The 27028-nt window shown below is 48.9% G+C and overlaps 2 protein-coding genes and 1 non-coding gene across 9 annotated transcripts in view; 1 reads left to right on the top strand and 2 right to left on the bottom strand.

The window, feature by feature from the left end:
- Window positions 1-6602, bottom strand: part of RCC1 (regulator of chromosome condensation 1) — a 138890-nt gene extending 132288 nt beyond the window's left edge. Inside the window, exon 1 of one of the 2 annotated variants that reach the window (XM_063954634.1) lies at window positions 6514-6602. The gene's annotated coding sequence lies outside the window, so the exon portion shown is untranslated. Of the gene's footprint in view, window positions 1-6197; window positions 6383-6513 lie in introns of those variants that run through there. The other variant, XM_063954633.1, reaches the window with a different exon arrangement.
- Window positions 1977-2096, bottom strand: LOC135054161 (U5 spliceosomal RNA). The gene has a single exon (XR_010243399.1). It is a non-coding gene; the product is annotated as a U5 spliceosomal RNA (small nuclear RNA).
- Window positions 6385-27028, top strand: part of CTPS1 (CTP synthase 1) — a 223370-nt gene continuing 202726 nt past the window's right edge. For 2 of the 6 annotated variants that reach the window (XM_063954632.1, XM_063954628.1), the window contains exon 1: window positions 6515-6699. In XM_063954632.1, coding sequence (XP_063810702.1) covers window positions 6515-6699 — 185 coding nt within the window. Of the gene's footprint in view, window positions 6495-6514; window positions 6700-27028 lie in introns of those variants that run through there. The other 4 variants (XM_063954631.1, XM_063954627.1, XM_063954629.1 and 1 more) reach the window with 3 other exon arrangements.

The raw sequence follows: 27028 nt of genomic DNA, 5'->3' as shown, positions 1-27028 counted from the left end.
AGGGTAACCCCCTTCTGTGGACTCACATATGAAACACCTGTGGATTTAATGTCCAGTTTTCAGGATCTAAATCCTGACGGGTGAGATCATCTGTGTAACAGATGTCCACTCACGGAATGAACCTCGTTGACATTTCCACATAATGGTGTTCTGAGCAATTGAGGATTCGAGTTACCTGCCGCATTGTCATGCGGCTTTTTGGTTCTCCCTGGTTGTTGTGTATGCAACTGCCGTTGCGTTGTCTGACTGCCCCTGGTCAGACTGAAAGCGAAGCATGTAGTGCATTGTAAAATGCACGGAGTTCCAGGACATTTATCGACAGCAATCTGTCGTAATCCGTTTTAGAACCTTTGTCGCTGATCTTTTTTAACTACAACTCCTGAACCTCTGCGACTCTCGTCCAGAGTATATACACCCTCGCCCCTCTGTGGGAAACGCGAGTGAAGGGCGTTGAACTAAATCGCTTTGAAACACATCATTATTCTTAACAGGTGAATACACCAATGTACCGCTAGTGTGCCTGTTTTGCACTAATTACTAGATGTACATTTGTTCTTACTGGTGTAGTAGGTAAATGTCTTTGATTTACCGTATTTATAATCTTACCTAGGAATTGACATCGTTTAAACGGAATTAGATGTGATTGTTTTTGAACTTGATCTGCCACCGCAGTATACATTAGTAGCGCAAGTTAGAGGAACTTTGTTGAGACAGAGTTCTTATGAGCAGATCATCTAAGATAAAGAAACTCTGTTGAGACAGTTCTTATGTGAGATGAGCTATCATCACCAACATCACTTTGGTAAATACCCGAGGCGATAAGAAACGGTAGACCTGAAATGGTTAATGGTTGTGGCGATTCGCAAACGCTAGAACCTGTGATGAACAAACCGGAATGGGTAAATACGCATTGTGAAGATCAAGTGCAATTATGCCATTTTGTGGCTCCAATAAGCAAATACTAACATGAGAAAATCCATTTTCCCACTGCAGTAAATGACTTGCTGATTGAGATTGCGACGGAGCTGTCTGGTTTTTTCAAACAGAGGAATAAGTAACCCTGACTCTGTTGGTGTACTACTGCCTGGATTATAAAGACAGCTGAAAACCAGCAGAGACTAAATGGCAACCTGCCAAACCGTTCGACAGAGGCAGTCTTGTCTTTTAATCTGTAAATAGCTGAGACATCCATGAGTTGAAGTCTGGAAACCCCGCAAATGTAACATGTAAAGACGCGCTTCCACAATTGGAAAAGAGGTCATCAAACCACTGGCTTGCTGACTGTAGCGTCCTGTCGTTACAAGGCGTGACTGTTTTGTACCACTGTTTTGAAAAAAAAAACCTGAAGTCTAAAGGGATTAAACGCCGGTACAAGTATTTGCGTTTTGATACTGGATGCGGTAATGGCTGAATATCAAATTTAGGAGCAAACAAGCTCTGGCCTTGTCGCGCTTAAACTAGCTACGATGAAAGTAACCGGCGTTAGCAGAAGCTTTACAGATATACTCTGCAGCTTCTTTTAACAGTGATCGTCATTGTTTCATACATAGAGTCTAGTGACCCAAATGTATCCTGGGTTTTTATAATGTTTGACGGAGACGCATTTACCAATGGCGGATCGCGTCATTTTGGAAACGATTATGTATGGTTGTCAAAAACCCCGCACTATCTGAGTGCTGGACTAATGTACCCTTCTCACTCGTTCGGTGTGAGATTTGACATAGAATCGTGCATTAAATTATAAGACCAGTCAAATAAACACTCTGGTACCCAAAGGGAAATTGGCCCTTTGGAAAGACTGTCTTTTGTTAGAGCTGGCGGAGTAACTTCCGAGACTCCGATGTTACCGCTCCTTTAATTTGAATTGCCAATGTTTAAAATTATTTTTAGTCTGCGCTAGAGCCTTACTCGCTATGTAGACAGACACCACAATAGGCAACAGACAGACACTTGCACGACCTATTGAAGTTATTATGTGTCATATATATATCTTATTGCTGAACAGCATATTGATATGAAACTCATGGTTGTTTCTCTCTACGGAAATCTTTAGTAAAAGCGAAAGATTTCTTCGATGTGAAGAGAAACCAGAGTATTCTTTATGTGAAAAGCAGTTCACATGGGCATGTGAAACCCGAACCAAATTCCCACTAACACCCCTGCGCCTCTGGTGGCTTAGAGATGTAGGGCAGGAATGTTCCAGAATTATGTCGAAATACAGTTTACATGGCTAACTTATGTGAAACCTGAACCAAAATTCCCACTAACACCCCTGCGCCTCCTTGTGGAGTAGAGGTGTATGGCCGGAATGTTCTGGAATTATAAACTGGAAGAAACAGTAATGATTAAAATGGCCCCCATGCCATGCTTACACTGAAAATCACAGGACAGATTACAATACCTGCTGCAGTGTTAATATAGGCTTAATAGCCTATTATACAGTGATAATCACAGGTCTAGTATACAGTAAAATACATGCAGTTTACAATACATGCCTTTGGTTAGCCTTCCAGTTAATATAAACACTGCCTGCAGTGAATTTTGTATTAACATTATATGGCAGCCTTAACAGAAAAACCAGGAAACATGGTTAAAAATGGCTGCCATGCTTACAGTTAGAAACATAGTTTAGGTTATGACACTGATAGCCTATAACTAACTGTCTGTTTAAAAAGCTGAACAGCCTATGACTTCTTAACCCATGCAGCCTTGCTATATGGTGCTGCTGCTATGGGCATTTACTCCCCCTCACCCCCCCTGCAGCTGCGCTGCTTGTGAGGTAGCTTCTCCCCCATGTTACCTGCAGCGGACGGGAGCGGGTGCAGGGAGCCTAGCGGAAGCAGGGGAGCGCTGTGTATAGCGCCGGGGAGCTGCGTCCGGAAGAGCGGGCGGCGCCTCTCCTACAGCAGTGGCCGGGTAATCAGCGGCGGGCTGCGGTGGCCGGGTAATCAGCGCTGGAAGAGCGGCCGGCGTCTCTGAGTGACGTGCGGCCGCTCCGAGCTGTTTCCCCTAGATAGCGACAGCGTAGAGTGGCTGGCTCGGGCGGCCTCGCACAGCGGTGGCTGGATAATCAGCGGCGGCACCTGTAAGCAGCGGCGGGAGTATGTATCAGCGGCGGCCATCGGTAAAGGAGCACTTTCCCCACACAGCAGGGCGGCAGCGTGAGCTGACCGCCCTGACACCCCACCATACCTTGCTCGTCGTGCCGCATGTAGTGAGGGCTATGACAGGGCTTCTTCCTGTAAGCTCCGTCCAGCTTGTTCCTGGCTGTGACGGGGCTTTCTTCCTGGCTGTGACAGGGCTTCTTTCTGTAAGCTCCGTCCAGCTTGTTCCTGGCTGTGACGGGGCTTTTTCTGTAAGCTCCGTCCAGCTCTTTGCAGGAGACAGTGGGCTGCCTGTGGCTGTGAGGGTGCTCTTTGTGAGGACCGACACGCCATGCGCTGCCTTGCAGCGGCACCATCCCGGACCCATGTTTTTCTAGAAACTGGGAAGGGAAGTGTATAAATAAAAAGTAAAAATGAAAAATTTAATAAAATCTTCCACCAAATGTGGGAATCTTCCCACAAGCCGATGTTAGTGCTGTGAGCACCGAAAAAACACTGAGGTCGTACACTGAGGTACTCGGGGATATGGAGGGGTGGAGAGTCCTAAATTTAAATATTCAGTGCCTTTGTTCGGCTGCGCCCGTCCATATCCCAAGAGTACTCCAGTGACCCCTAGTGGATGAAAAAGAAAGCACTATGGAGTAAATGTGGGTGGTCTTCAGTATGCCGACTGACACTGAACCCAGTAAATGTGAGCTATATGAATATATGCAGTAGACAGAACATTATACAATACCACGATTATAGTGTTATTTATTTATTAACAGTTTCTTATATAGCGCAGCAAATTCCGTTGCGCTTTACAATTTAAAATAACAATAACAAACTGGGTGATAACAGTCATAGAGGTAGGAAGGCCCTGCTCGCAAGCTTACAATCTATAGGGAAATAGGCATATGTACACAAGGAAAGGTGCTATCTATTGCATAGAATGAGAAGACATGTGAGGATATGTGTGGACTGTACAGAGTGGATGTAATTTGATAGGAAGGTTTATGAAAGTTATGTGGGCGGTTCAGGAATTTGATACGCTTGCCTAAAGAGGTGAGTTTTGAGGGAACGCTTGAAGGTTTGGAGACTAGAGGAGAGTCTTATTGTGCGTGGTAGGGCATTCCACAGGGTGGGTGCAGCCCGATGAAAGTCCTGCAGTCGTGAGTGGGAGCGAGTAATGAGTGTGGATGAGAGACGCAGGTCTTGTGAAGAGCGCAGAGGTCGGGTTTGTGAGATATTTTGTGATAAGCGAAGTGATGTACATTGGTGTAGTTTGGTTAATGGCCTTGTGTGTGAGTAAAAGTATTTTATATTGAATGCGGTAGAGTACAGGTAACCAATGGAGGGACTGACAGAGTGGATCTGCAGACGATGAACGTCTAGCGAGGAAGATAAGCCTCGCCGCTGCATTCAGAATGGATTGTAGTGGTGAGAGTCTTGTTTTGGGAAGACCAGTTAGGAGACTATTGCAATAATCAATGCGGGAGATAATGAGAGCGTGGATTAGAGTTTTAGCAGTGTCTTGTGTAAGGTATGGTCGTATTTTGGATATGTTTTTTTAGATGCATGTAACATGATCTTGAGACAGATTGAATGTGGGGAACAAAGGACAGTTCAGAGTCAAGGATGACACCTAGGCAGCGAGCTTGTGGGGTAGGGTAGATAGTAGAGTTTTCAACAGTGATAGAGATATCCGGTTGGTACCTACTATTGGCCGGTGGAAATATAATTAACTCTGTCTTTGAAATATTAAGTTTGAGGTGGCGAGAGGTCATCCAGGATGAGATGGTAGAAAGGCATTCAGTGACACGGTCCAGTACAGATAGGGACAAGTCAGGGGAGGATAGGTAGATTTGAGTATCATCTGCGTACAGATGATACTGAAAACCAAAAGAGCTGATTAGTTTACCAAGAGATGAGGTATAGATAGAGAAAAGCAGAGGACCCAAGACTGAGCCTTGCGGTACTCCAACTGAAAGAGATAGCGAAGAGGAGGTGGATTCAGAGAAGCGAACACTGAAGGAGCGATTAGATAGGTAGGATAGGAACCAAGAAAGGGCTGTGTCTTTAAGACCTAGGGATTGTAGTGTCTGTATGAGAAGAGAGTGGTCTACAGTGTCAAATGCAGCAGATAGATCTAGAAGAATAAGTAGTGAGTAGTGGCCTTTAGACTTCGTAGTGACCAAATCATTAACCACTTTAGTCAGTGCAGTCTCTGTGGAATGTTGGGAACGGGAAGCCTGACTGAAGTGGGTCCAACAAAGTGTATGAGTTAAGAAAGTGTGCGAGTCGAGTGTAGGCAAGTCTCTCAAGTAGCTTAGAGAGACAAGGGAGCTGAGAAATAGGGCAGTAGTTTGAGAGAGCATTAGGGTCAGAATTTTGTTTTTTTAAAATGGGAGTAATCACTGCATGCTTGAAGAGTGAAGGAAAAATACCAGTAGAGAGAGAGAGATTACAGATGTTAGTTAAGGTAGAGATGAGCACCAGAGACAGAGCTTTACTTATTTGTGAGGGTAAAGGATAGTGTTCTATATCACTTCCTGATCTATACAGGAAAAGTTACAAAATCTGACTCCACAGGACACCACCACCACCTTAGCTGCATAGTTCTGCCATATCCCTGTGCAGCACAGGCCGGTTCAAGTTCAGAACAGTAATCGTGCCCCCTCCCCACAGGCTGCTGCTGCTCCCAATAGGTGTCTACGTGGTTGGTAAAATTGAGAGCAAGGAGTCCTATGTTCTGAAGTTGAGCTGCATAGGCCAATGTACAAGTCACCCACCAAGGATATATACAGAGAGACAGGACAGGAGAGCAACAGAGTCGTGGGCAACTATCGCTAGAGCGTGCGGTGCCCGTGGCTAGGTGGCTACCACCGACACTCGGGAACCGCTAGCACGGATCAACATTATAGCTACTGCGGCCGCATGGGTGGGGGACAGTGCGGCGCCGACACACACATGCATTAGGGAGCCGGGTGCTGCATGGCCCAACTTGAGGAAACTTTGCCCAACAAGCACGTGACGCCGCGCACATATGCTGCGCGCCGTCTCCCGCCTTACACGGAGCCGGTCAGTCAGATCAAGCAGCGCGCTGCTCCTTACCGGCCTCTCTTTCTGGTGCTCTCCCCGCCGCCCGGGGTGCTGTGTGTGTACAGTATTCGTTTCTGCTGCTGCCGCGCGCGACACCTATAAGCCGCTGTCCCTGCACGTGCGGCGCTGACTGACGTCACAACGTGCGACACCAACAAGCCACGCCCACTGTGGAGTTTTTACTGACTCGTGGTTACACGATATTGTGTGCCAAACGTAAAACTGAGTGATGGCGCGCGCTGTGTGCACTTATACTGCGCCACATGCCGTACGTGCGCTTCCCTGACGCGCAGCGCAAGATTGAGCGCAGTATGTATAACCGCATTACCATGTGTCAGGCAGTCCCTATCCTAGTTCTTCCTCTGCTACTGCATATCTACGGATGTGAGGGGAGGCGGCGCTCTGTTCTTGTGTTTTCCCTCTCATTGGTTTCTAGTCCTCCCCAGCAGCACGTGGGACCGGCAACTCCATCCATCTCCGAGCAACGCACCGGCTCGTGGTTGCCGCCTGACTGGTGAGCGCACCGTCCTCCTTTCCCGCCCCGGTGAAGGGGGTCACCGTCTGTTAGCTCCTGGTATTACAGGGGATGCTCTGTTGCGTGCCCAGGGCATAGCCTACGGGGAAGGGGTTTAACGTGTATGCTCGCAGCCAATCTGTGCTTTACTAGTGGGCAGCCAGGGGGACCTCAGCGCCGCGGTAACAATCAGCTCCTCACAGCTGTTAACTATTCATATACCGGGCTCATTATGTAAACTCTATTTTTCTCTAACGTCCTAGTGGATGCTGGGGACTCCGTAAGGACCATGGGGAATAGACGGGCTCTGCAGGAGACAGGGCACTTTAAGAAAGAAATTGGATACTGGTGTGCTCTGGCTCCTCCCTCTATGTCCCTCCTCCAGACCTCAGTTTGAATCTGTGCCCGGACGAGCTGGGTGCTACTTAGTGAGCTCTCCTGAGCTTGCTAAAAAGAAAGTATTTTGTTAGGTTTTTTATTTTCAGAGAGATCTGCTGGCAACAGGCTCTCTGCTACGTGGGACTGAGGGGAGAGAAGCAGCCCTACTCACTGAAGATAGGTCCTGCTTCTTAGGCTACTGGACACCATTAGCTCCAGAGGGATCGTACACAGGATCGCACCCTTGGTCGTCCGATCCCGGAGCCGCGCCGCCGTCCCCTTCGCAGAGCCAGAAGACAGAAGCCGGTGTCAGAAGCAAGAAGACTTCGAAATCGGCGGCAGAAGACTCCAGTCTTCATATGAGGTAGCGCACAGCACTGCAGCTGTGCGCCGTTGCTCCCACATTAAACCCACACACTCCGGTCACTGTAGGGCGCAGGGGGGGGGGGGGGCGCCCTGGGCAGCAATTAGAGACCTCTTGGCAAAAGTGGGCATATATATAGTTGGGCACTGTATATATGCATGGGCCCCCGCCATATTTTTTACACAGAAACGCGGGACAGAAGCCCGCCGCTGAGGGGGCGGGGCTTCTTCCTCAGCACTCGCCAGCGCCATTTTCTCTCCACAGCTCCGCTGAGAGGAAGCTCCCCAGGCTCTCCCCTGCAGAATCACGGTAGAAGAGGGTAAAAAGAGAGGGGGGGCACATAAATTTGGCGCAAAAACAATATATACAGCAGCTACTGGGTTAACACTAAGTTACTGTGTGACTCCTGGGACATATAGCTCTGGGGTGTGTGCTGGCATATTCTCTCTCTGTCTCTCCAAAGGGCCTTGTGGGGGAACTGTCTTCAAAAAGAGCTTCCCCTGTGTGTGTGGTGTGTCGGTACGCTTGTGTCGGCATGTTTGACGAGGAAGGCTATGTGGAAACAGAGCGGGAGCAAATGAATGTGGGGTCGCCGCTGACGACGCCGACACCCGATTGGATGGATACGTGGAAGGTTTTAAATGATAATGTTACTTCCTTGCATAAAAGGTTGGATAAAGCTGAAGCCTTGGGACGGCCGGGGTCTCAGCCCATGCCTGATCCTATGTCGCAGAGGCCGTCAGGGTCTCAGAAGCGCCCACTATCCCAAATTGTTGACATAGATGTCGACACGGATTCTGACTCCAGTGTTGATGGCGATGATGCAAAGTTACAGCCTAAAATGGCTAAAGCCATCCGTTACATGATTATAGCAATGAAGGATGTGTTGCACATCACAGAGGAAACCCCAGTCCCTGACAAGAGGGTTTATATGTATGGGGGAAAAAGGCAAGAGGTGACCTCTCCCCCTTCACATGAGTTAAATGAGTTATGTGAAAAGGCTTGGGATTCTCCAGATAGAAAACTGCAGATTTCCAAACGGATGCTTATGGCGTATCCTTTCCCGCCAACGGACAGGTTACGCTGGGAATCCTCCCCTAGGGTAGACAAAGCTTTAACACGCTTATCCAAGAGGGTAGCCCTGCCGTCGCAGGATACGGCCATCCTAAAAGATGCTGCGGATAGAAAGCAGGAGGGTATCCTGAAGTCCATTTATACACATTCAGGTACCCTACTAAGGCCGGCAATTGCGTCGGCCTGGATGTGTAGTGCTGTAGCAGCATGGACAGATACCTTATCTGAGGAACTTGATACTTTGGACAAGGATACTATAGTACTGACCCTGGGGCATATAAAAGACGCTGTCCTATATATGAGAGATGCCCAAAGAGACATTAGCCTACTGGGCTCTAGAATAAATGCAATGTCGATTTCTGCCAGAAGGGTCCTGTGGACTCTGCAATGGACAGGCGATGCCGACTCAAAAAGGCACATGGAGGTTTTACCTTACAAGGGTGAGGAATTGTTTGGGGAAGGTCTCTCGGACCTGGTCTCCACAGCTACGGCTGGAAAGTCAATTTTTTTGCCATATATTCCTTTTACAACCTAAGAAAGCACCATATTACCAAATGCAGTCCTTTCGATCACAAAGAGGCAAGAAAGTACGAGGTGCGTCCTTTCTTGCCAGAGGCAGGGGTAGAGGAAAAAGGCTGCATAATACAGCTATTTCCCAGGAACAGAAGTCCTCCCCGGCCTCCACTAAATCCACCGCATGACGCTGGGGCTCCACAGGCGGAGCTAGGCCCGGTGGGGGCGCGTCTCCGAAATTTCAGCCACAAGTGGGTTCACTCCCAGGTGGATCCCTGGGCTATAGAGATTGTGTCTCAGAGATACAAGCTGCAATTCGAAGAGATGCCCCCTCACCGTTACCTCAAATCGGCCCTGCCAGCTTCCCCTTTAGAGAGGGAAATAGTGTTAGCTGCAATTCACAAATTGTATCTTCAGCAGGTGGTGGTAAAAGGTTCCCCTCCTTCAACAGGGAAGGGGTTACTTTTCGACCATGTTTGTGGTACCGAAACCGGACGGTTCGGTCAGACCCATATTGAATTTAAAATCCCTGAACATATACCTGAAAAGGTTCAAGTTCAAGATGGAATCGCTCAGAGCGGTCATCGCAAGCCTGGAGGAGGGGGATTTTATGGTGTCTCTGGACATAAAGGATGCTTACCTTCATGTCCCCATTTATCCACCTCATCATGAGTACCTCAGATTTGTGGTACAGGATTGTCATTACCAATTCCAGACGTTGCCGTTTGGTCTCTCCACGGCACCGAGAAAATTTACCAAGGTAATGGCGGAAATGATGGTGCTCCTGCGACGGCAAGGAGTCACAATTATCCCATACTTGGACGATCTCCTCATAAAGGCGAGGTCCAGAGAGCAGTTGCTGATCAGCGTGGCACGCTCTCGGGAAGTATTACAACAGCACGGCTGGATTCTGAATATTCCGAAGTCGCAGTTGATTCCTACGACTCGTCTGCCCTTCCTGGGCATGATTCTGGACACAGACCAGAAGAGGGTTTGTCTCCCGATGGAGAAGGCTCAGGAGCTCATGACACTGGTCAGAGACCTATTAAAACCAAAACAGGTGTCGGTGCATCACTGCACGCGAGTCCTGGGAAAGATGGTGGCCTCATACGGGGCCATTCCCTTCGGCAGGTTCGATGCAAGGACCTTTCAGTGGGATCTGTTGGACAAGTGGTCCGGATCACATCTACTGATGCATCGTCTGATCACCCTGTCCCCCAGGGCCAGGGTGTCTCTCCTGTGGTGGCTGCAGAGTGCTCACCTTCTCGAGGGCCGCAGATTCAGCATTCAGGACTGGGTCCTGGTGACCACGGACGCAAGCCTCCGAGGGTGGGGAGCAGTCACACAGGGAAGAAATTTCCAAGGTCTGTGGTCAAGTCAGGAGACTTGTCTTCCCATCGACATCCTTGAACTAAGGGCAATATACAACGCCCTACGAGAAGCGGAGACCCTGCTTCGCGACTGACCGGTGCTGATTCAGTCAGACAACATCACCGCAGTGGCTCATGTAAACCGCCAAGGCGGCACAAGGAGCAGGGTGGCGATGGCGGAAGCCACCAGAGTTCTTCGCTGGGCGGAGAATCACGTAAGCGCACTGTCAGCTGTGTTCATTCCGGGAGTGGACAACTGGGAAGCAGACTTCCTCAGCAGGCACGACCTCCACCCGGGAGAGTGGGGACTTCATCAAGAAGTCTTCACGCAGATTGCAAGTCGGTGGGAACTGCCACAAGTAGACATGATGGCATCCCGCCTCAACAAAAAGCTACAGAGATATTGCGCCAGGTCAAGAGACCCTCAGGCGATAGCTGTAGACGCTCTAGTGACACCGTGGGTGTTCGTCGGTCTATGTATTTCCTCCTCTTCCTCTCATACCCAAGGTGCTGAGAATCATAAGAAGAGGAGTGAGCACAATACTCATTGTTCTGGATTGGCCAAGAAGGACTTGGTATCCAGAGTTGCAAGAACTGCTCACAGAGGACCCATGGCCTCTGCCTCTAAGACAGGACTTGTTGCAACAGGGGCTCTGTCTGTTCCAAGACTTACCGTGGCTGCGTTTGACGGCATGGCGGTTGAACGCCGGATCCTAGCAGGAAAAGGCATTCCGGATGAGGTCATTCCTACGCTGATAAAGGCTAGGAAGGACGTGACGGCTAAACATTATCACCATATATGGCGAAAATATGTTGCTTGGTGTGAGGCCAGGAATGCCCCTACGGAGGAATTCCAGCTGGGCCGTTTCCTTCACTTCCTACAGTCGGGAGTGACTTTGGGCCTAAAATTGGGTTCCATTAAGGTCCAGATTTCGGCCCTATCCATTTTCTTTCAAAGAACTGGCTTCTCTTCCTGAAGTCCAGACGTTTGTGAAGGGAGTGCTGCATATTCAGCCCCCTTTTGTGCCTCCAGTGGCACCTTGGGATCTTAACGTGGTGTTGAGTTTCCTGAAGTCACACTGGTTTGAGCCACTAAAAACCGTGGAGTTAAAATTTCTCACGTGGAAGGTGGTCATGCTATTAGCCTTGGCTTCAGCTAGGCGTGTGTCAGAATTAGCGGCTTTGTCACATAAAAGCCCCTATCTGGTTTTCCGTATGGACAGGGCGGAATTGCGGACCCGTCCGCAATTTCTGCCAAAAGTGGTGTCATCTTTTCATATGAACCAACCTATCGTGGTGCCTGTGGCTACTCGTGACTTGGAGGATTCCGAGTTACTAGATGTGGTCAGGGCTTTGAAGGTTTATGTAGCCAGAACGGCTAGAGTCGGGAAAACTGAGTCGCTGTTTATCCTGTATGCACCCAACAAGCTGGGTGCTCCTGCTTCAAAGCAAACTATTGCTCGCTGGATCTGTAACACGATTCAGCAGCCTCATTCTGCGGCAGGATTGCCGCAGCCAAAATCGGTAAAAGCCCATTCCACAAGGAAGGTGGGTTCTTCTTGGGCGGCTGCCCGAGGGGTCTCGGCATTACTGCTTTGCCGAGCAGCTACTTGGTCGGGTTCAAACACTTTTGCAAAGTTCTACAAGTTTGATACCCTGGCTGAGGAGGACCTTGTGTTTGCTCATTCGGTGCTGCAGAGTCATCCGCACTCTCCCGCCCGTTTGGGAGCTTTGGTATAATCCCCATGGTCCTTACGGAGTCCCCAGCATCCACTAGGACGTTAGAGAAAATAAGATTTTACTTACCGGTAAATCTATTTCTCGTAGTCCGTAGTGGATGCTGGGCGCCCGTCCCAAGTGCTGACTTTTTTTCTGCAATACTTGTATATAGTTATTGCTTACATAAGGGTTATGTTATAGTTGCATCGGGTTGATCTGATGCGCTATTGTTGTTCATACTGTTAACTGGGTAAGTTTATCACAAGTTATACGGTGTGATTGGTGTGGCTGGTATGAGTCTTGCCCTGGATTCCAAAATCCTTTCCTTGTACTGTCAGCTCTTCCGGGCACAGTTTCTCTGAGGTCTGGAGGAGGGACATAGAGGGAGGAGCCAGAGCACACCAGTATCCAATTTCTTTCTTAAAGTGCCTTGTCTCCTGCGGAGCCCGTCTATTCCCCATGGTCCTTACGGAGTCCCCAGCATCCACTACGGACTACGAGAAATAGATTTACCGGTAAGTAAAATCTTATTGCTAGTGGCCTCTGCACCAGGAGGCTGAATGCACCCCCTCACTGCAGCCAGTGTGTGACTGGGATGCTCCGCCTCAGAGACCGGCAGTGTGTAGGAAAGAGAGGGTCTCTGTATTACAGCTCACTTCATGTGGGAGATGTATCTAACCTTATAAACTAAAGTCTGGAGAAGTTGCTCATAGCTTCCGTGTTCACTCACCACACACCTAATCAGTGAGGAGGCAGATTTTTTTTTTTTTGAATGGCAAAATTTTAGCTGTGATGTACCGATATATCATGTATAAATTTATGCTTTTCAAAATTAAAATATACCCTCACTGACTAGGTGCTAGAGTAAACACTGAGGGGTTAATTTAGTTAGGTGCGAGTTGTTTCATGAAACTTGCATACATTTGCACAAATGTGCGCACCAGAGAATTCTCCAATCCAATGAAAAATTCCGCTGGGCATGCCCTGTAAGTGATGAAACGGGATCGGGTGGGGTGGCTTGTGGCACTCCTGCAAAGTCAAGCCCCCTTTTCAAAATCTGGCCTGCACAAAAATGTCCCTCTTACACTATAGCAAATGTTGGGCGGTATCTAGGAGAAGTGCATGAAAATTGGGGAGACCTTCCTAGAACCCAAAAAAAGTGACAATGTAGTTTGCAGAATCACACAGTTAGTGTGCTTTAAGAAAGCATTGGAAGTTTGTAAACAGTGTTAAATGGCGGATTTATGCATTTTTCTTTTAACTTATAAAAAGCAAAGTTTTTTGTTTGATTCTGCAACTCGCGCTTACTTGTATTCACCCCCTGAGCTTCTATCTATCATATAGAATGTTTTTGAAAATGCTGAGTAGAAGCATTTAAGGCTTAAAACATATCCACTTGTATGTAGTAGTCACGCTAGGCTGTTTAAGCAGGGTGACCCTCCCTGCCCAATTTTTAAACCGCAAAATGAGCCCTGCCTTTTTACCGGTACCCTGCTAAAACAGCCCAGTGTGAATAGATACATGCACACTATCTACTCACATTAAAGAGAGAGGTTGGGGTAAGCACTGCCCCCAATAGTGACACCAGGCTACCCCCTCACCCCAACATCTTGCCCGCTTCCTAGTGGGAACACTAGGTATGTCAAAGTCCCTGGGCATTTGGAGTTGGTCAGGACAGATTGTCTGTCTACTGGTCACAATATTGAGTGAACAAGAAAAAAAAAAAAATTAGGTTCTAATGAGAGAGGTCATTCTACATCCGCAAACTATTAGCAACTTACATGTGTATGAACTCTGCAAAGCCCTATAAAGAATTAGCACAATTGAAAATGGAGACCTTGGGTAGTACATGTGAAAAAATAGGATTTTAATACCTACCGGTAAATCCTTTTCTCCTAGTCCGAAGAGGATGCTGGGGACTCCAAAAGGACCATGGGGTATAGACGGATCCGCAGGAGACATGGGCACACTAAAAAGACTTTGACTGGGTGTGAACTGGCTCCTCCTTTTATGCCCCTCCCCCAGACATCAGTTATAGGAACTGTGCCCAGGAGAGACGGACATTTCGAGGAAAGGATTTTTGTTAAACTAAGGGCGAGAAACATACCAGCCCACACCACAAACATACCGTACAACCGGAGTAGCAGGAAACCAGATAACAGTATGAACTAACAGCCTGAATATAACCAATACACAAACCTCGTGTAACCAAAAATTACCAGTATCAATACAACTGCAAGGAACAGTCCGCACTGGGACGGGCGCCCAGCATCCTCTACGGACTAGGAGAAAAGGATTTACCGGTAGGTATTAAAATCCTATTTTCTCTTACGTCCTAGAGGATGCTGGGGACTCCAAAAGGACCATGGGGTCTATACCAAAGCTCCAGACCGGGTGGGAGAGTGCAGACGACTCTGCAGCACCGATTGAGCAAACATGAGGTCCTCATCAGCCAGGGTATCAAACTTGTAGAACTTAGCAAAAGTGTTTGAACCCGACCACGTAGCTGCTCTGCAAAGTTGAAGTGCCGAGACCCCTCGGGCAGCCGCCCAAGATGAGCCCACCTTCCTGGTAGAATGGGCATTTAATGACTTCGGCAACGGCAGCCCAGCCGAAGAATGAGCTTGCTGAATCGTATTACAAATCCAGCGTGCAATAGTTTGCTTAGAAGCAGGATTTCCAATCTTGTTGGAAGCATACAGGACAAACAGAGCCTCTGTCTTCCTAGTAAGAGTCGTTCTGGCGACATAAATTTTCGAAGCTCTTAGAACACCAAGAGATTTTGGGTCCGCCACAGCATCCGTAGCCACCGGTACCACAATAGGTTGGTTTATGTGAAACGAAGAGACCACCTTCGGCAGAAATTGTTGACGAGTCCTCAATTCCGCTCTATCCGAATGAAAAATCAAATATGGGCTCTTGTGAGACAAAGCCGCCAACTCGGACACTCGTCTGGCAGACGCCAAAGCCAAAAGCATGACCACTTTCCAAGTGAGAAACTTTAACTCAACCTTACGCAAAGGCTCAAACCAGTGAGACATAAGAAACTGCAACACCACTTCAAGATCCCACGGCGCCACAGGTGGCACAAATGGAGGATGGATATGCAGCACTCCCTTCACGAAAGTCTGAACCTCAGGAAGGACGGGCAATTCTTTTTGAAAGAAAATAGATAAAGCCAAAATCTGCACTTTGATGGAACCCAATTTCAGGACTGCATCCACGCCTGCCTGCAAAAAATGGAGGAAACGACCCAAGTGAAACTCCTCCGCAGGAGCTGCTTTGGTTTCACACCACGACACATACTTTCTCCAAATATGGTGAATGTTTTGCCGTAACTTCCTTCCTAGCTTTAAGGAGAGTGGGGATGACCTCCCCGGGAATACCTTTCTGAGCTAGGATCTGGCGTTCAACTTCCACGCCGTCAAACGCAGCCGCGGTAAGTCTGGAAACACGCAGGGCCCCTGCAGTAACAGGTCCTCTCTTAGAGGAAGCTGCCAAGGATCTTCTACAAGCAATTCCTGAAGATCCGGATACCAGGCCCTCCGTGGCCAATCTGGAACGACGAGTATTGCCTGAACCCTTGTTCGACGTACGATCCTCAGCACCCTTGGAATGAGAGGAAGCAGAGGGAACACATACACCGACTGAAACACCCACGGAGTTACCAGGGCGTCCACTGCACTGGCTTGGGGGTCCCTTGACCTGGAACAATACCTCGGAAGCTTCTTGTTGAGGTGAGACGCCATCATGTCTATCAGAGGAATTTCCCAACGCCTTGTCACTTCTGCAAATACCTCTTGATGAAGAGCCCACTCTCCCGGATGGTGATCGTGTCTGCTGAGGAAGTCTGCTTCCCAGTTGTCCACGCCCGGGAGGAATACTGCTGACAGAGCGCTCACGTGCTGTTCCGCCCAGCGAAGAATTCTTGTGGCCTCCGCCATTGCCGCCCTGCTCCTTGTTCCGCCTTGGCGGTTTACGTACGCCACCGCAGTTATGTTGTCCGACTGGATCAGGACAGGGAGACTCTGAAGAAGGTTCTTCGCTTGCAGGAGGCCGTTGTAAATGGCTCTTAACTCGAGAACATTTATGTGGAGACGAGATTCCTGGCTTGACCACTTTTCCTGGAAACTTCCTCCTTGCGTGACTGCGCCCCAGCCTCGGAGACTTGCATCTGTGGTGAGCAGGACCCAGTTCTGGATTCCGAATCGGCGCCCCCCTAGAAGGTGAGAACCTTGCAGCCACCACAGGAGAGAAATCCTGGCCCTGGAAGATAGACTTATGTTCCGGTGCATGTGCAGGTGAGACCCGGACCATTTGTTCAGCAGATCCCACTGAAACACCCGGACATGAAACCTGCCAAACCGAATGGCTTCGTAAGCCGAAACCATCTTCCCTAGCACTCGAGTGCATTGATTAATCGACACACTTGTCGGCCTCAGAAGCTCCCTGACCATGGTCTGGATTTCCAGAGCTTTGTCCTCCGGAAGAAACACTCTCTGTAGCTCCGTGTCTAGGATCATGCCCATGAAGGGCAGCCTAGTGGACGGGATCAACTGAGACTTTGGCAAATTTAGAATCCAACCGTGATGTCGCAGAACCGACAGGGAGATCCACACTTCTTAACAACTGTTCCTTTGACCTCGCCTTTATCAGGAGATCGTCCAAGTACGGGATAATTGTGACCCCTTGCTTGCGAAGGAGAACCATCATTTCTCTGACGTCCTAGTGGATGCTGGGAACTCCGTAAGGACCATGGGGAATAGCGGCTCCGCAGGAGACTGGGCACAAAAGTAAAAGCTTTCTGACTAGCTGGTGTGCACTGGCTCCTCCCCCTATGACCCTCCTCCAAGCCTCAGTTAGATTTTTGTGCCCGGCCGAGAAGGGTGCATGCTAGGTAGCTCTCCAGAGCTGCTTAGAGTAAAAGACAGTGGCACCTTGGGATCTCAATGTAGTGTTGAGTCTCCTAAAATCACATTGGTTTGAACCACTCACCACTGTGGAATTGAAATATCTCACATGGAAAGTGGTCATGCTGTTAGCCCTGGCTTCAGCCAGGCGTGTCTCAGAATTGGCGGCTTTGTCATATAAAAGCCCTTACCTAATTTTTCATTCAGACGGGGCAGAACTGAGGACTCGCCCTCAATTTCTCCCTAAGGTGGTTTCAGCGTTTCACATGAACCAGCCTATTGTGGTGCCTGCGGCTACTAGGGACTTGGAGGACTCCAAGTTGCTGGACGTAGTCAGGGCCCTGAAAATATATGTTTCCAGGACGGCTGGAGTCAGAAAATCTGACTCGCTGTTTATCCTGTATGCACCCAACAAGCTGGGTGCTCCTGCTTCTAAGCAGACGATTGCTCGTTGGATTTGTAGTACAATTCAGCTTGCACATTCTGTGGCAGGCCTGCCACAGCCAAAATCTGTAAAAGCCCATTCCACAAGGAAAGTGGGCTCATCTTGGGCGGCTGCCCGAGGGGTCTCGGCTTTACAACTTTGCCGAGCAGCTACTTGGTCAGGGGCAAACACGTTTGCTAAATTTTACAAATTTGATACCCTGGCTGAGGAGGACCTGGAGTTCTCTCATTCGGTGCTGCAGAGTCATCCGCACTCTCCCGCCCGTTTGGGAGCTTTGGTATAATCCCCATGGTCCTTACGGAGTTCCCAGCATCCACTAGGACGTCGGAGAAAATAAGAATTTACTTACCGTTAATTCTATTTCTCGTAGTCCGTAGTGGATGCTGGGCGCCCATCCCAAGTGCGGATTGTCTGCAATACTTGTATATAGTTATTGTTACAAAAATCGGGTTGTTTATTGTTGTGAGCCATCTTTTCAGAGGCTCCTACGTTTATCATACTGTTAACTGGGTTCAGATCACAAGTTGTACGGTGTGATTGGTGTGGCTGGTATGAGTCTTACCCGGGATTCAAGATCCTTCCTTATTATGTACGCTCGTCCGGGCACAGTATTCTAACTGAGGCTTGGAGGAGGGTCATAGGGGGAGGAGCCAGTGCACACCAGCTAGTCAGAAAGCTTTTACTTTTGTGCCCAGTCTCCTGCGGAGCCGCTATTCCCCATGGTCCTTACGGAGTTCCCAGCATCCACTACGGACTACGAGAAATAGAATTATCGGTAAGTAAATTCTTATTTTCCGCCATTACCTTGATGAACACCCTCGGGGCTGTGGAAAGCCCAAACGGCAACGCCTGAAATTAGTAATGACAATCCTGCACTGCAAACCTCAGGAAGGCCTGATGAGGAGGGTATATCGGGACGTGTAAGTAAGCATCCTTTATGTCGACTGACGCCATAAAATCCCCCCCCCCCTTCGAGGCTGGAGATCACAGCTCGAAGAGATTCCATCTTGAACTTGAAGATTTTTAAGTATGGATTGAGGGATTTCAGGTTCAGAATCGGTCTGACCGAGCTGACCGAGCCGTCCGGCTTCGGTACGACAAAGAGGCTCGAATAGAACCCTCCCCCCCCATTGGGACGGGGGAACCGGCACAACGACCCTCTGTTGACACAGCTTTTGTATCGCAGCATTTACCACTTCTCTTTCTGGAAGAGAAACTGGCAAGGACGACACGAAAAAGCGGCGGGGGGGGGCATCTCGTGAAACTCCAGTTTGTACCCTTGGGACACTATGTCTAAGACCCAAGGATCCAGGGCCGATTGAAACCAGACCTGACTAAAGAATCTGAGACGGCCCCCCACCGGCACGGACTCCCGCAGGGGAGTCCCAGCATCATGCGGTAGATTTGGTAGAGGCAGAGGAGGACTTTTGGTCCTGGGAGCCTGACAGGGTGGGCGACTTTTTACCCCTTCCTCTACCCTTTCCTTTTTTGTATTTATTAGGCCGAAAGGACTGCATCTGATGATGGGGTGCCTTTTTCTGTTGTGTGGGAACATAAGGAAGAAAAGATGACTTACCCGCTGTAGCGGTAGACACCAGGTCAGCAAGGATGTCACCAAACAAGACACTACCTTTAAAAGGGAGAGCTTCCATATTCTTCTTGGAGTCGGCATCAGCATTTCATTGATGAATCCACAGCTCCCTCCTGGCCGAGACGGCCATGGCATTGGCTCTTGATCCCAAGAGGCCAACATCCCTCACCGCATCCTTTAGGTAATCTGCAGCGTCCTTGATATAACCAAGAGTCAAAAGAATATTATCCTTATCAAGGGTATCCATATCGGAAGCCAAATTATCAGCCCACTTAGCAATAGCACTGCTCACCCATACCGACGCCACAGCAGGTCTGAACAATGCACCAGTATTAACGAAAATGGACTTCAATGTCGTCTCCAGCTTGCGATCCGCTGGATCCTTGAGAGCAGCCGTGTCGGGAGACGGAAGCGCCACCTTCTTGGACAATAGTGATAGAGCCTTGTCCACATTAGGAGACGACTCCCATTTGTCCCTGTCGTCAGAGGGGTAAGGATATGCCATCAAAATTCTCTTGGGAATCTGCCACCTTTTGTCAGGCGACTCCCAAGCCTTTTCACAAAGCGCATTCATTTCATGAGAGGGGGGAAACTTCACCTCAGGCCTTTTCCCTTTAAATAAGCAAACCCTTGTGTCAGGAACAGCAGGTTCCTCAGATATGTAAAATATCTTTGATGGCTACAATCATGTACTGAATACTCCTAACAACCCTCGGATGTAAGGAAGCCTCATTGAAATCGACGTCGGAATCGGAGTCCGTGTCGGTATCTGTATCTGCCATCTGGGTAAATTAACGCTTTTGTGACCCTGAGGTGGTCTGTACCTGAGATAAAGCGTCCTCCATGGATTTTCTCCATGTTTGTGTCTGAGAATCAGATTTATCCATCCTCTTAGACACTAAAGCCACATTTGCATTCAGTGTACTCAGCATATTTACCCAATCAGCAGTCGGCTGTGCCGACAGTCATTCCTAAATCCCTCTCTGCGCCCCCAGTAACAACCTCCGGGGAGGAACTCAGCCTCAGACATGTCGACACGTAGTACCGACACACCCACACCAGCCAAAAACAAGGGGACAGACCCACAGGGAAGCCTGTAGAGAGAAACACAGAGGGAGTATGCCAGCTCACACCCCAGCGCCCATATACTACAAGAAAATAATGTGTCTAGCGCTGCAATATATTATAAAAAGCACCAAAATTCATGTGCCCCCCCCCCCCCCGTTTTGCTCCCCTGTTACTTGGAGGAGTTTGGAGGTCTGGGCCAGCGTCTCTGCAGCGGCTGTGGAGAGAGAGAAAATGGCGCTGGTGAGCTGTGCGGCTAAGCCCCGCCCCTTCCCGGCGCGCTGTAGTCCCGCTAAATTAAAAAAAAAAATTATACTGGCAGGAGTGTGGGATTCGGTGCCCGGGCACCGAATCTACGTTCTGCCAGTCCAGTGACCCTCAGTAGCTGCTGCCCAGGGCGCTCCCCCCAGCGCCCTGCACCCTGTGAGTGCCGTTGGTGAAGTGTGTGGGAGCGCAGCGCTACCGCTGCGCTGTACCGTTACTGAAGTCTTCTGCCGTCTGAAGTCTTCGATTCTTCTAATACTCACCCGGCTTCTGTGAGGGGGGTGACGGCGTGGATCCGGGAACAAGCAGCTAGGCGAACCCAGTGATCGAACCCTCTGGAGCTAATGGTGTCCAGTAGCCTAAGAAGCAGAGCCTTTAACTAAGAAGAAGTAGGTCTGACTTCTCTCCCCTCAGTCCCACGATGCAGGGAGCCTGTAGCCAGCAGGTCTCCCTGAAAATAAAAAACCTAACAAAAGTCTTTCTAGAGAAACTCAGTAGAGCTCCCCTAGTGTGTGTCCAGTCACTCCTGGGCACAAAGTCTAACTGAGGTCTGGGGGAGGGGTGTAGAGGGAGGAGCCAGTTCACACCCAGTCAAAGACTTTTTAGTGTGTCCATGTCTCCTGCGGATCCATCTATACCCCATGGTCCTTTTGGAGTCCCCAGGATCCTCTAGGACGTAAGAGAAATAGTATATTGTATCCATTGGTCCAGTTATTAACTATGCAGCTCAATGAGCTAATTGATACTGTATGTTTCAATTTGTTTTCAATTATTTAGCTCTGAGGAGCTTATTTTTATTTGTGTATTTTATGGCATAAATATATTGTAACATTGTATATCCTGTAACCAGGATATAAACTATATTTAACAATCTCCAAAAGTAATACCGAGCACTCCATTTCAAGATATTTTTTTGCCCTGAAATTTGTATACCCTAGGGAAATTTGTTATCGTACAGGTTTTGGATACCTGCGCTCACCCTCTATTTGGTGTGTGTATGTGAGAAATGATGTATCTCTATGATCTGTAAATACCTTTCTCTGACGTCCTAGTGGATGCTGGGAACTCCGAAAGGACCATGGGGAATAGCGGCTCCGCAGGAGACTAGGCACAACTAAAGATAGCTTTTAGGTCACCTGGTGTGCACTGGCTCCTCCCACTTTGACCCTCCTCCAAGCCTCAGTTAGATTTTGTGCCCGGCCGAGGTTGGATGCACACTAGGGGCTCTCCTGAGCTTCTAAAAAGAAAGTATATAATTAGGTTTTTTATTTTACAGTGAGACCTGCTGGCAACAGGCTCACTGCAGCGAGGGACTAGGGGGAGAAGAAGCGAACCTACCTGCTTGCAGCTAGCTTGGGCTTCTTAGGCTACTGGACACCATTAGCTCCAGAGGGATCGACCGCATGGAACTGGCCTTGGTGTTCGGTCCCGGAGCCGCGCCGCCGCCCCCCTTACAGAGCCAGAAGCAAGAAGAGGTCCGGAAAATCGGCGGCAGAAGACATCAGTCTTCACCAAGGTAGCGCACAGCACTGCAGCTGTGCGCCATTGCTCCTCATACACACTTCACACTCCGGTCACTGAGGGTGCAGGGCGCTAGGGGGGGGTGCCCTGAGCAGCAATAAAAACACCTTGGCTGGCAAAAATACCACAATATATAGCCCCAGAGGCTATATATGTGATAATTACCCCTGCCAGAATCCATAAAAAAGCGGGAGAAAAGTCCGCGAAAAAGGGGCTGAGCTATCTCCTTCAGCACACTGGCGCCATTTCTCCTTCACAGATCCGCTGGAAGGAAGCTCCCTGGCTCTCCCATGCAGTCTACACTACAGAAAAGGGTAAAAAAAGAGAGGGGGGGCACTAAATTTAGGCGCAGTATATATAACAGCAGCTATAGGGGACATAACTCAGTTAGTCCCTGCATTATATAGCGCTCTGGTGTGTGCTGGCATACTCTCACTCTGTCTCCCCAAAGTGGGTCCTGTCCTCTGTTAGAGCATTCCCTGTGTGTGTGCGGTGTGTCGGTACGGCTGTGTCGACATGTTTGATGAGGATAATGATGTGGAGGCGGAGCAGATGCCTATAGAAGGGATGTCACCCCCTGCGGGGCAGACACCTGAGTGGATGGACTTATGGAAGGAATTGCGTGCACGTGTCGACTCCTTACATAAAAAATTTGACGACATGCCAAATGCGGGACAGCCGGCTTCTCAGCTCGTGCCTGTCCAGGCGTCTCAAAGGCCATCGGGGGCTCTAAAACGCCCGCTACCTCAGATGGCAGACGCGGATGTCGACACGGATACTGACACCAGTGTCGACGACGATGAGTCTAGTCTAATGTCCACTAAGGCCATTCGTTGCATGATTGAAGCAATGAAAGAGGTGTTACAAATTTTTGATATAAACCCAGGTACCACTAAAAAGGGTATTATGTTTGGGGAGAAAAAACTACCCGTAGTTTTTCCCCCATCAGAAGAATTAAATGAAGTGTCAGTGCTGCCGCTGCGTGGTCAGATTCCCTGTCAGAAAATATTGACACCCTAGACAGGGACACTATTCTGCTAACCATAGAGCATATAAAAGACTCGGTCTTATACATGAGAGATGCACAGAGGGAGATCTGCCGGCTGGCATCTAAAATAAGTGCATTGTCCATTTCTGCTAGGAGAGGCTTATGGACTCGCCAGTGGACAGGGGATGCAGATTCAAAAAGGCACATGGAAGTTTTGCCTTATAAGGGTGAGGAGTTATTTGGAGATGGTCTCTCGGACCTAGTTTCCACAGCAACTGCTGGGAAGTCAGCATTTTTACCCCATGTTCCCTCGCAGCCTAAAAAGGCGCCGTTTTATCAGGTACAGTCCTTTCGGACTCAGAAAAACAGGCGTGGAAAAGGCGGGTCCTTTCTGTCCAGAGGCAGAGGTAGGGGAAAAAGGCTGCAACAAACAGCAGGTTCCCAGGAGCAAAAGTCCTCCCCCGCTTCTTCCGAGTCCGCCGCATGACGGTGGGGCTCCACAGGCGGAGCCAGGTACGGTGGGGGGCCGCCTCAAAAATTTCAGCTATTAGTGGGCTCGCTCACGGGTGGATCCCTGGATCCTGCAAATAGTATCTCAAGGGTACAAACTGGAATTCGAGGCGTCTCCACCCCGCCGGTTCCTAAAATCTGCCTTGCCGATTACTCCTTCAGACAGGGAGGCTGTGCTAGCGGCAATTCACAAGCTGTATTCCCAGCAGGTGATAATCAAGGTGCCCCTACTTCAACAAGGACGGGGTTACTATTCCACACTGTTTGTGGTACCGAAACCGGACGGTTCGGTGAGACCCATTTTAAATTTGAAATCCTTGAACACATACATAAAAAAAATCCAAGTTCAAGATGGAATCGCTCAGGGCGGTTATTGCAAGCCTGGACGAGGGGGATTACATGGTATCCCTGGACATCAAGGATGCTTACCTGCATGTCCCCATTTACTATCCTCACCAGGAGTACCTCAGATTTGTGGTACAGAATTGCCATTACCAATTCCAGACGCTGCCGTTTGGACTCTCCACGGCACCGAGGGTGTTTACCAAGGTAATGGCGGAAATGATGATACTCCTTCGAAGAAAGGGAGTTTTAATTATCCCGTACTTGGACGATCTCCTAATAAAGGCGAGGTCCAAGGAGCAGTTGTTGGTGGGAGTAGCACTATCTCAGGAGGTGCTACACCAGCACGGTTGGATTCTGAATATTCCAAAATCACAGCTGGTTCCGACGACACGTCTACTGTTCCTGGGTATGATTCTGGATACAGTCCAGAAAAAAGTGTTTCTCCCGGAGGAGAAAGCCAAGGAGCTGTCATCTCTAGTCAGAGACCTCCTGAAACCAAAACAGGTATCGGTGCATCACTGCACGCGGGTCCTGGGAAAGATGGTGGCTTCTTACGAAGCAATTCCTTTCGGCAGGTTCCATGCCAGAATCTTTCAGTGGGACCTGTTGGACCAATGGTCCGGATCGCATCTTCAGATGCATCGCCTAATAAATATTTTGGAACTAAGAGCCATTTACAATGCCCTAAGTCAGGCAAAATCCCTGCTTCTACACCAGCCGGTACTGATCCAGTCAGACAACATCACGGCAGTCGCCCATGTAAATCGACAGGGCGGCACAAGAAGCAGGATGGCAATGGCAGAAGCCACAAGGATTCTCCGATGGGCGGAAAATCACGTACTAGCACTGTCAGCAGTGTTCATTCCGGGAGTGGACAACTGGGAAGCAGACTTTCTCAGCAGGCACGACCTCCACCCGGGAGAGTGGGGACTTCATCCAGAAGTCTAAACGCTGATTGTAAATCGATGGGAACGGCCACAGGTGGACATGATGGCGTCCCGCCTAAACAAAAAACTAGAGAGATATTGCGCCAGGTCAAGGGACCCTCAGGCGATAGCTGTGGACGCTCTAGTGACACCGTGGGTGTACCAGTCAGTTTATGTGTTCCCTCCTCTGCCTCTCATACCAAGGGTAGTGAGAATAATAAGAAAACGATGAGTAAGAACAATACTCGTGGTTCCGGATTGGCCAAGACGAGCGTGGTACCCGGAACTTCAAGAGATGATCTCAGAGGACCCATGGCCTCTGCCGCTCAGACAGGACCTGCTGCAGTAGGGGCCCTGTCTGTTCCAAGACTTACCGCGGCTGCGTTTGACGGCATGGCGGTTGAACGCCGGATCCTGAAGGAAAAGGGCATTCCGGAGGAAGTCATTCCTACGCTGATTAAAGCCAGGAAAGATGTAACTGCAAAGCATTATCACCGCATATGGCGGAAATATGTTGCTTGGTGTGAGGCCAAAAAGGCCCCAACAGAGGAATTTCAACTAGGTCGATTTCTGCATTTCCTACAAGCAGGAGTGACTATAGGCCTGAAATTAGGCTCCATTAAGGTACAGATCTCGGCTCTGTCGATTTTCTTCCAGAAAGAACTAGCTTCACTACCTGAAGTTCAGACGTTTGTGAAAGGAGTGCTGCATATTCAGCCCCCGTTTGTGCCTCCAGTGGCACCTTGGGATCTCAACGTGGTGTTGAGTTTCTTAAAATCACATTGGTTTGAGCCACTTAAAACCGTGGATCTAAAATATCTCACGTGGAAAGTGGTCATGTTATTGGCCTTGGCTTCAGCCAGGCGTGTGTCAGAATTGGCAGCTTTGTCATGTAAAAGCCCTTATCTGATTTTCCATATGGATAGGGCGGAATTGAGGACTCGTCCCCAGTTTCTCCCTAAGGTGGTATCAGCTTTTCACTTGAACCAACCTATTGTGGTGCCTGCGGCTACTAGGGACTTGGAGGATTCCAAGTTACTGGACGTAGTCAGGGCCTTGAAAATTTATGTTTCCAGGACGGCTAGAGTCAGGAAAACTGACTCGCTATTTATCCTGTATGCACCCAACAAACTGGGTGCTCCTGCTTCTAAGCAGACTATTGCTCGCTGGATTTGTAGCACAATTCAGCTGGCGCATTCTGCGGCTGGACTGCCGCATCCTAAATCAGTAAAAGCCCATTCCACAAGGAAGGTGGGCTCATCTTGGGCGGCTGCCTGAGGGGTCTCGGCTTTACAACTTTGCCGAGCTGCTACTTGGTCAGGGGCAAACACGTTTGCAAAATTCTACAAATTTGATACCCTGGCTGAGGAGGACCTTGAGTTCTCTCATTCGGTGCTGCAGAGTCATCCGCACTCTCCTGCCCGTTTGGGAGCTTTGGTATAATCCCCATGGTCCTTTCGGAGTTCCCAGCATCCACTAGGACGTCAGAGAAAATAAGATTTTACTCACCGGTAAATCTATTTCTCGTAGTCCGTAGTGGATGCTGGGCGCCCATCCCAAGTGCGGATTGTCTGCAATACTTGTACATAGTTATTGTTAACTAAAGGGTTATTGTTGAGCCATCTGTTGAGAGGCTCAGTTGTTTTCATACTGTTAAACTGGGTATAGTATCACGAGTTATACGGTGTGGCTGGTAGGAGTCTTACCCGGGATTCAAAATCCTTCCTTATTATGTCAGCTCGTCCGGGCACAGTGTCCTAACTGAGGCTTGGAGGAGGGTCATAGTGGGAGGAGCCAGTGCACACCAGGTGACCTAAAAGCTTTCTTTAGTTGTGCCCAGTCTCCTGCGGAACCGCTATTCCCCATGGTCCTTTCGGAGTTCCCAGCATCCACTACGGACTACGAGAAATAGATTTACCGGTGAGTAAAATCTTATTTTATAAGTCACAATGCTTAGTATAACAGATGGTACAATAATTCATATATAATTGATGATATTGTGATTACACATAAATGCCCTTATAGTAACATGCATATTGTGTGAACATCCGATGTATAGGGAAATTAAACACAAGATGAAATAAAATATGGTATTGCCGCTTGATGAATATCCTAAAAAAAAAAAAAAAAGAAAGTCTTGTGAGAAAAGGAGTGTTTTTGTTCCAGATATATAGGAGTCAGTCTTTATCTGAAGGGATTTCCTTTCCCCTCAGTGTGAGTCTAAACAGTGTGCCCAGAGGCGGTTCTTTTGTCAATAATTGATCGTAGGTGGAGGTCGTGTTCTGGGAGGCCGGCGTCCCGGCCTGCCAGGTGCAACTTACCCTCACGATGTGATGTTTAGTTCTC

The sequence above is a fragment of the Pseudophryne corroboree genome, chromosome 2 (genome assembly GCF_028390025.1).
Source record: "Pseudophryne corroboree isolate aPseCor3 chromosome 2, aPseCor3.hap2, whole genome shotgun sequence".
Lineage (NCBI taxonomy): Eukaryota > Metazoa > Chordata > Amphibia > Anura > Myobatrachidae > Pseudophryne > Pseudophryne corroboree.
This window is presented reverse-complemented; position numbering and strand designations above follow the sequence as displayed.